At 34.2% G+C, this 10,260-nt stretch overlaps 1 protein-coding gene across 1 annotated transcript in view; it reads right to left on the bottom strand.

Moving 5' to 3' along the window:
* Positions 1-2,124: 2,124 nt before the first annotated feature.
* LOC135224727 (vesicle-trafficking protein SEC22a-like) overlaps positions 2,125-10,260 on the bottom strand; it is a 32,201-nt gene continuing 24,065 nt past the window's right edge. Inside the window, 5 exon segments of the mRNA XM_064264028.1 lie at positions 2,125-3,579; positions 5,581-5,649; positions 7,855-7,979; positions 9,141-9,315; positions 9,318-9,382. Coding sequence (XP_064120098.1) covers positions 3,379-3,579; positions 5,581-5,649; positions 7,855-7,979; positions 9,141-9,315; positions 9,318-9,382 — 635 coding nt within the window. The 3' untranslated portion in view covers positions 2,125-3,378.

The following is a 10,260-nucleotide window of genomic DNA, read 5'->3' as shown; positions in this document are numbered from 1 at the left end:
AAATAATTTCAAAGTAATCTTACAACATTACTGTAATCTTAAAAATATATGGCTTATAGCACTGTTACTGTACTCTTACCAAGGCAAAACTAATAAAGGAAGACAAAACAGATATATATAAGCTGTTTTTATAAAGGTAGGTGAGGCTGCTGGAAATTCTATATCCACAAGGTGGATGACGGAATCTGCAATCAACTTCAGAATCACTGACATTTTCAAAAGTAATGATTTTGTATGGAAGAAACAACCAAGTGTAGCACACTCACCAAACTCAAGAGACATAATGGCTGGTCCTATAGAAAATGCCTACCTCTAGGTTGCCAGATATGAAAAGGAGAACTTATAAATGAAGAGGACCAAGATAAATGACCCAGAATCTTCCCAACTGCAAGTAGTCGGCCCATCTCAATGATAAGCCCCAGTGAAAAAGTATTTTAGGATTTAATATATAATATCATGTAAGACTGAAATCCAAATAAAACCAATGACAGAGCTTTATGTTACACTACAAGCCACAGAGGATGGCGGCTTCAATATCACAACATTTTTCCTAAATCGTGCTGAATGACTGTAGTCCCAAGGTCTAAGATATGACCCTAAAACCTTTCGGTGTACCCTGGGATAGTTAAGAATGTTAACTCGATGGTCTGGTAAAAAAATTCATTTATATAATAATAATAATGAGCTAAAGTTCCATACATCCCTACTTGATCCCAAGCAGTAAAAGGTCCTCTCAAGAAACATCTATGTTAAGCCTGTGAAATTATCTGCAGCAGCTAATAAAAAACAGAATTAGTGCAATGAGAAATCAGCCAATTCTGACAACTTATGTGTGGGAACAGATGACTGTTCATTAATATTAGGAAGTGAATTAAGTTCTTTTATGAAGTACATATAGTAGCCACACTTAGTTGGCTATGGTTGATTCTAATGACTTGATCTCTATAAGGAACTTTGAACTTGATGAGCTGCCGATTGTAATTTTCTTTGGTTTTATTTCTATTTTGTCTTGTGCTTCATGGGTTCACATGCCTGAAGGTAAATAAAGCTTGTTCCTGTCATGCACCTAATACCATTGATTATTAGAAATTGGAGTTTATTCTTTTCATCACTGTTAGCAATTTGTTTTAGTCCTCTTACCCTGCATCTTGTTCCTGTGACTGGAAATGGTGTAGTAGCCTCTTCCTATTTTTGGGGTGCTGTTCACATATTTTTGGCATTACTGATACATGATACTTTTGGCATTAGTTTTTTTGTGATGAAACACATTTTTTTTGTGCTCTTAAGATTTTCTTTCATGTTAATCTGATTGATTGACTGACTGATTATGGAATTTAGGGCATAGCCTAAGCGCTGGGACCTGTAAAGGTCATTCAGCGCTATCCATGTCAATCTCTTGAGCTTTTTGTTTACAGAAAACCCAGAATGTTGGGAATTAAGGACTTCATACATATTTTTGCTAAGACTAATTTTCAGAGTATCTTAATCTTGCTTAATTCCAAGCAGAAGCCGACACAAAATGGTGAATTGCATTTTAGAGGTTTAGGTACATATTATGGTCTTTTTATCTTCATTTGACCACAAATTCTACGAGTGAAGCAGTAAACCATCCAACCTTACCCTACTTCACATTTTATGAGTGATCAAAATTATATCCAAAGCTACCACAGGCCGTCATCTAAAGGTCAATCCCAATTAGGGAAGAAGAAAAAAAATTAAAGGTAGAAAACCTAGCTTATTTAGCTTAGAGCAACTACTTAGGACTAAGTTGTAAGTCACTGGAAAGCAGTTGGTTTCTAAAAGCCCCACACATAATAAAAACTTGCTACAGTCTAGGGGGAGAAAAACCGAATGCTCATTAAAAGACAAAGAGGCCGTAGTGCAGCATGTCCTAGTAAAAGAATAGCAATTTATTTGCATTCTTAACTGTAAACTAACTTACATGTAAATTCTTGTTTTCCATTCCTAGATGAGCATTTAGTAACCTTGTCTATACACCTTTCCTAGGAGCTAAATATCACCAAAGCTTGATGAGAAAAGGTGACTGTCACTGTAGGGCAGAGACTTGTCCGAATAAACAACAGAACTCTCAATAAAAAATAGGAACCTGAGCTACAGAGAGGCAAAGGAGGATTGATTTATTTATAGTTATCATGCCAATGCTGACAATTTCAGTTGTGTGGAGAATACATATACTGTATATATTGTATAAAAAGTTACAAATTTGTTTGGTTTTCTAAAAATAATTATATTAACCTCCTATTATAAAACATTTTAAAAATGTAAGCAATCTTTCCATAAAACAGGTAAAAAAAACTTTTAATTTTAAAAATGCAACACTGTATAATACTAATGGATACCTGGTGGTTTTAAGACCCACATTCTTCTATGGAGATAGAGTGAATGAAGCCATTTTTTTTCCTCATTTTGTACCAGTTTATTCATACAGTATTATTTAATAACCATCAATAAAACAAGATTATCTGATAATAACGAAAGCGAGTAAGTAAACAAGTATTCTACATCAGTACTTTGGCTTCTGTTTAGTTACCTTTCAGTTTTAAAAATCAACAGATAGTATTTTTCCGTCATAATTTCCTATAGATTACAACCACTATCACAGAAACCATTAAAAAGACCACTGAGCCACAATAGAAATTGTATACCCTCATAAGGATTGTCCGATGAATTTAGTCTAGCGAGAGGTTATAATTCAGGTAAGAAAATGATAAAGAGGGACCGCTGGGACCGCTTGGGTGGGAAGACAAAAGGGGGCACATAAAAATTATACGGCAGCAAGCAATGTACCTCAGGGAGAAGAGGATACTATACAAAAACCTTTATACTTGCCTACAATGCACCATAGAATGCATACAGTACTGTGTGTGACATCCATATCCACCAACCACAGAGAATTAAACTGAAGAGCCTCTCGCTACAACAAAATCGAAGTACGTAATTCAAGCACAATGTATTTATCCTTGTATTTAGCCCCAAATTCCTACTCCAAAAGAAAAAGCAAGCAAAATGATGTCACTTCACTTGCATACTACAACCATTCATAGGGAGGAAAGAAAGTTAATGAAGCAATACAAAATACATATGTGTATGTATATATGGAAGAATGCATTTACCCTTTATACTTTATTTTCCCATAATTCAAAGAGGGAGATAATTTTGGGTTCTGCTCATCATTAACATTATTAAAAGGAGGAGATAATTTTCGGACCTGCTAATCATTAAAAGATAGACAATTATTTAAAATGACAAAATTATTAGGCCAAAAATCCTCATCAACTAAAATTGACAGTAAAGTAGAAAACTTTTAACTAACTGTAATTTTTAAATGATATTTGCTATATAAACGGTGAAAAATCTTCAAATATGAAATCTAGGCAATTTTTTCTCGAAAGGTCTATGAAAAGTTGCAATAGCAAGAGATAACGAAATAGCTAAATAAATAAAACAAATCCAAGCTTCCCGTACATCTAAAAGTAGTCCATTCATCAAGAATATGAACATAAAACTACATATTGTTTGAAGTTTTCTGTATCTGTTGTATTTCCTCAAAGATCGAATCTGAAACACAAAAATTGATACAGTTAAAAGAACTTAGAGCAGAAGTGTTTATGTTCCTCACTGAAGAAAAATATTGCCTCGAGAAGCTACTTATTTTTCTTACAAATTACTGCAACGTAAAGATTACTGAAATGAACACTAAATGGTATAGATATGTAAAATCCTATTTGTTTTGATATTCATGAACATTAAATACCTATTCAATTTTAAGAAACATTTAAATTTTTGTAAAACCAGAAAAATTATGTTTGATAGTATACATAGTACATAATTTTGGACATATTATTTTGGTTCTCGCCTGTGTTCAATTAACCTTTGTTGAGTAAGGATTTTCTCTAATACACACTTTCAATGTGACTGCACTGGACTGATTTTTTACATGGCTTCTGGTGCTGTAAATAAGAAACTTCAATTGCTTGTCATTTTTTATTACGTATTTGCATAAGATCATAAAATTGGTAACTTACTGATAGACAACTCTCCTTAGAATTTATCCCTAAAGTAGAATAGTAGTAGTGTAAATAAACAACTGCTGCAAGGAAGCTAGCAATTTCCACTCTAAAAACATCATGTTAAAACAGTGATAAATTGCAGTGTGCACAAGCAATTTTATTATAGTGGTATTATTACAAGCACTTGGCATGTTAATGTATGAGTAAACTGCTTGGATTATTTCATTAATTTTTTAGCAATAATAAGGGCAAATTAAATTACCTAACCAGGCCAAAACTGAACATAAGAATTCACTCCCAACATAATACTACATACAGTGATCACCTGATGTGTATGTTCAATGGTAAATCTTTTCCCTCCCGATATTGGAAATTCTAAGTGTGCAGTGCAGCTGAACTGCCAAATTGTACAGGATTTCATAAAGAACTGTACAATAATAATATTGTGTGTTCACATAAGGCAACAGGTACGCATAGAAGCTTACTAGTATGCAGGTCTTCGTGTTTCATAACAACAGAGTTATCTTGTAATCGCTCTGATCTATAGCATTTAGAAGATACTCATACTTATTTTCACATTTTCACTAAACTTATAATTATTGTGAACATGCTAAGTTCTTGAATACCGTATACGTACTATGCACTAAAAAGGTGGGGAAGTAATAAATGGGAAAAAAAAATGCAATTCACCCACAGGGTAACATGCAAAGTGACTATAGACAAACAAAATTGCATTATGCAAACTGCAAATTGGTCAAACTCAGGTTTAACATGATTTCATAAGACTGAAAGCTGGTAAACTTTTTGCAACAGTTGTCTGTTGGTGAAGTTATTAAATTGAGTACTAATTAACAGAAAGATAATAAGGAGAACTGTCTTTCTCAGTAAGTTTTCTTGTCTATTTTCTTATAGTATTACATTACGTATATTATTGTATTACAATACAAAATGAAACTCACCAGCAACTGAAGGTACATATTTACAGCACCAGAAGCCATATCAAACAAATAATCAATGCAGTACAGTTACATATAAATGAAATAGAGCAAAATATTACTCACAATTCTGATTTGGAATTTGAATAATGCTAAACACTGCAGTTATCTTATGCATAATTATAATCATATTATTTAATTTTTAAATCAAAACTTTTAAGTTTTTTTTTTTCTCAACCCTCATAGGCAAGCCATCTGACTATTATTTACATTTGTACAGTTCTCTTTTTCATTCACTATAAGATTCAATACTCCTAAACCTATGGTAAATCACTCGGTAAACAGCAAGCAGCATTTAACCCTTTACCCTATGGAGCATTGGTTATCATGTACAGTGTTCAACCAAGAAGCTTCACTTGGTGCCATCTCATATTAAAAATGCTAACACATACCCACTCACTAAGTGATCATGGGCAAGTACCTTTCCCTCTTCCAAAACAGTGCAGGAAAAGGTGTAACAAGCTGGACTTCTGTCCCTCATACCTCAACATATTGAAGATTTGAGTAAAGTCAATACTTTGAAACACTTCAAAAATAACAACTTCCAAACTAACCTGCAAAAGAAGGATGACCATTTCAGTCAAAAAGTAAATGCCATGCCAAGGAGATGGACCATCAATATCCTGAAAAAAAAAAGTATAATTATTTAAGCCACATAAACACTGCTAGGATACATAACAGATAAATAGAATTATGGAATAGTTATCCTATTTGAGTATTTCCAAAGCATTGGGCAATACTGTATTTGTCTGTGGCCCCCCTTTGATACGCTAACGCAATCACTAAAAAGTATGAATCAATACGTGAATTTCTAGTAAAATTACAAATTTTTAACTTAATGTGTTTCCTAACATACAAACCTGAAGTCTTTACATATGGGGCTAACTTTCATCGAGCTGGAAATCTGGCCCTTAAACTTTTGCAAGGTGGTTACAGTAATAGATACTGATGGGAGGGGCGGCACCACCTATCAGATCAATGGGCATTCAATTCTATGCAGGTTACTTTTTGGTCCATGTAAGAGAATGAGGGTGGTAGGAGGTGAACCCTTTATGTAATGACCTCAGAAAAAATACCAATTACTTTTACAATTTATTATTTGTTCCTACACATATACAAACCCTTGGTCTTTACATTTGGGAGACTTGCTTTAGGAGGGAGTATTCTGAGTAAATCTCTGAACTGACTGGTAGTTCAGCTCACCTGGGTACTTTCTTCCTGGTCATGAAAGAGCAAAGGAAGGAAACCATACCTCTGATCTATTGAACAAGAGAGAAGTTCAATCGTCAGACTTGTGGACATTTTGAATTAAAGGAATGTAATACATATTCTGGATTCTAAAAGGTTTGGATGAACTCACAGTGCCAAGAGACTAAAAATCTAATAATATCCAACTGGCTTGCTCATAGTCAGTCCCTCCCCCCCTTGCTAGATGGAAGGAAGGATTTGCATCTATTAATCCAAATGGAGCTAGACTATAGATAAAATACTCAGTCATCTAGATCACCTGCATGCACACCTGTCCAGCACATGATGGCTCGTTCACTGCATATTTCTATTACATTAAGGTACATACTTTACTTATGTTAAATCACTACTTAGGAGGGAGAAGAACCAGTAGTAAGTCTGCTTTCTCACTTCAATTGAAGCTAAACAGAAGCAGGTCATTAGGACCATTAACTTACATATAGTAGCTCAGTGTTACCTGTAAATCCTCTGAGGTGGATACTGTATTAAACTCAAATAAAAGTTACAAGAATGAAAATCTATGAAACTGTGCTATAATTTTTGACAACATTGCAAGTAGTATTCATGTTTTGTGAGGGAAGGTTTTGCTCCCTTTGAATAAAGTATGGTTAAGGCAATTCTTTATATAACTTTTGAAGTAGTTATGCCTAAACCTGTGCATCCTTACCTGCATGTAATTATAAATATACCAGAAATTAATATGCTTAAGGATTTCTCTCTCTAAATTTATTCCTATTATTTCTTCATATCTCCTTTTGTCTGTGACATAAACTCTGCTATCATTCTATTCTACTAATCATACACAAGCTTAAACTGGTTTTATCAACATTAATACATATGAGTTTCTGAAAGGGCTGCCCATCACTTACTCTCAAGACCCCCAGGTGGTTTCCACCTCTTACTCCAATAACTCATCCACAGAATTGTTATACTTGATGCCATTGCATTTTATGTCTTTAACCAACATTCTGACAATCAGCAATGCTCCATACTTGCCTAAACACATTTCTACAGATAGAAAGGAGTAAATGCAGTCCTATAATGCTGCAAAACTATTTTCGTCAATGTCTAATACACGAGGCAATTCTTATTTTGTTTTCATTCCCCAGAGAACTCAACCACAACCTTATCTGCACTCTCTTTTGGACACCTGTCATTTCTTGCTAATACAACTAAATACTATTTTCCCCCCTCTTCCACAAATATGACACAGCAAGCGCTGCCTCCTGAATGACAGATACATTTAAGTAGCCATGCTTCCACTTTTCTATTTAGTTATTGAATTTTAAGCTCCCTTTACAAATAAGCACTGGAATTCTTTCCCATAATTTTCCATTGATTCTATGATTGCTATGATCTGCCTTCTCTTAAGAGGCAGACCCATTAAACTTCTACTGGGTTTGCTTTCTCTCCTGACTCTTGTTGTCTTTACCCATCAGGATTAACTATGGGCTATGTAAGAGTATTAAGAGCCCAATCATACTGACCTTAAAATAAAGAAAAAGCCTCTATAATTAGAATATCAAACCTGTACATTTTGATCTATTTCTAAATTTTGCAGCTGACAAGTATATACATACCTCTAAATTAGACATACTGATGGCAACAGCTCCTCTGTATGTGTCAAGCATTAAGCAAGGTACAGAAAATATGATTGCAACCCACCCATACCAAGGAATGGGGCGTAATCTCAGCGTTACACCAACTGTTGAAAACAAAATTACAACCTCTAATTACATTCACTTTTCAGAAAATGTGAAATTCTCATAAATAAACTTTTCCACTTAAACAACATTAAGGCAATTATATCACTTTATACTAACCCAACCACATCCAAGATTCCAACTCAGAATCACAATTAATTAATTCAATAATATTTGAACTTTATTATTGACCTCAAAAACACTTCTAATGCTTCACTGAATAATTTCCACAGTTTAATAATATTTATAGATACACCTATTCTTAATAATGACAAAATAACCAGAAACAGAATGTCTGTGTGAAAATGCACACCTGTTAATATCTACAGAGCTCTTTATTATTACTAATTAATTTTCATTTATATTCACCTTCTGTTCACCTTATATGATTTAGTTTGAAAAATCCAAAGAATACTGAATAAATTTATCAAGCAAATAAAAAAAGATGATTCTGACTTCGGTGGTTTAGAAAAACACCTGCAACAGAGGTTTGATCCCCAGTGCCTTACTACGATGCTTTGCTTCAGAATAGAGACATCTGTATATATCAAGATGGTAGAGAGGGATATCTTGGCATAGGTAAATTATATGTACATACCGCATATCCAACTAGGTGGCAAGGTGATTACTCAGGTCATGGATTATGCATTACTAGCATAGTAAGTCCTACCTAGAAGCTGTGAGAGTGACCATCCCAGTAATATATTACAGATAATGAACAATAAAAAAAACTATTTTGGAAAGAGACAAGTTTATAATTCTTAAAAATTATATACATATATCATCAAAAGGGAAAGATTAAAAGTGTTAAAATTATTTTATTAACATCTGCTAATTTTTCTAATGAAGTTTAATCTTACATGACTTTCAAAGGCAGCATCAAAAGGACTGACTTGAAAATAATCATCTCAAAAAGAAGAGAATCTAGTAAAGATCTGGGTTAATAATAGACTTCAAATTTCACTGACATATCTTGAAAGATTTCACTGTAATCTTGATATTTCATGGAATTTCATGCATAGGATAAAGAAACAATGATATCTGCCAAATTGGACAATTTAGCTAGCCATTATTTGGAAAGGTAAGACTGAAAACCAGTGCAATTAAAAGCTACTGCAAGGTACTTAAATCATAAAATGTAAGAATAAAGCTAATTACTTTACCTGTTGTGTTATCTTTGCCAAGAACACCATTTGATAGACTTCCATTAGGAATATTTACAGGTGTATGTGGGACAGATGACGATGTTGGAAGTGACGATAAGGGAGGAGGTTCCAAGTTACTCATTTTGATATAAGTGGGAGGATGTAAGTTTAAATCTGTACTCATATCTGCCAGGCGTTCAAACGAGCCGCAATTGCTCTTGCGCTATTATACTTGTGTCTTGTTCTTTGTAGGAAGCTATCTGTACACAAAGAAAAATCGAACAAAATAATGTTAAATATATTAATATACGTATCATAAAAGATATAACCCAGCATGCATAGGAATACTACTGCCACTCTCTTCCCTTTCACAGCACCAAATACACATACAAGCAGTCCCCACTTACTGGTGGCATCAGTTAACAGCGTTTTGGTATTATGGGGCTTGGTTAGCAATGTATTTAACCAAATTTTTGGTGTCGGTAAGCAATTTTTAGCATCGGTAACCAGATTACAGTGAACCCCCCAAATTCGCAGACTCCAGATTCACGGACTCACGTATTCGTGGACTCTGGATTCCCAGACTTACGTATTCGTGGACTCCGGATTCACGGAGCCACATATTCGTGGCCTCCGGATTCACGGACTTACGTATTCACAGACTCCGGATTCGTGGACTCACGACCTCGCAGATATCTCTCTGGAACATATATACCCTTATAATTCTCAGTATTTTTCAGAGAAATATCCACAAATCCTGTTTTTATAAACAATTTCATCATAAAATGCACTTTTTGTGGTAAAACTTAAAAAAAAACAGGTATAAAGATTTTTAGTGAGTTTTCCTTGAGTTTTAACAAACAAAATAGGCAGTATTAAGCATTTTTATAGGGATTTCAACTATTCTTGGAATCTAGCTATTCACGGGGTGTCTGGTACATATCCCCTGCGAATACGGGGAGAACACTATTGGCATTGGTAAGCGGTTTATGATGATTTTTGGTTATCGTCGCTTGGTCAAGAACAGAACCGCCGCCATAAACTGAGGACTGCCTGTATGAAACATGAGTGAAATATCCAGATTCCAAAGTAAATGCAAAATCAATTATATAGAGGGGCAAATTTTAATTAAACCTTT

The sequence above is a fragment of the Macrobrachium nipponense genome, chromosome 12 (genome assembly GCF_015104395.2).
Source record: "Macrobrachium nipponense isolate FS-2020 chromosome 12, ASM1510439v2, whole genome shotgun sequence".
Taxonomy (NCBI): domain Eukaryota; kingdom Metazoa; phylum Arthropoda; class Malacostraca; order Decapoda; family Palaemonidae; genus Macrobrachium; species Macrobrachium nipponense.
The sequence above is the reverse complement of the archived record's forward strand: the minus strand, read 5'-3'. Positions and strand labels throughout refer to the sequence as shown.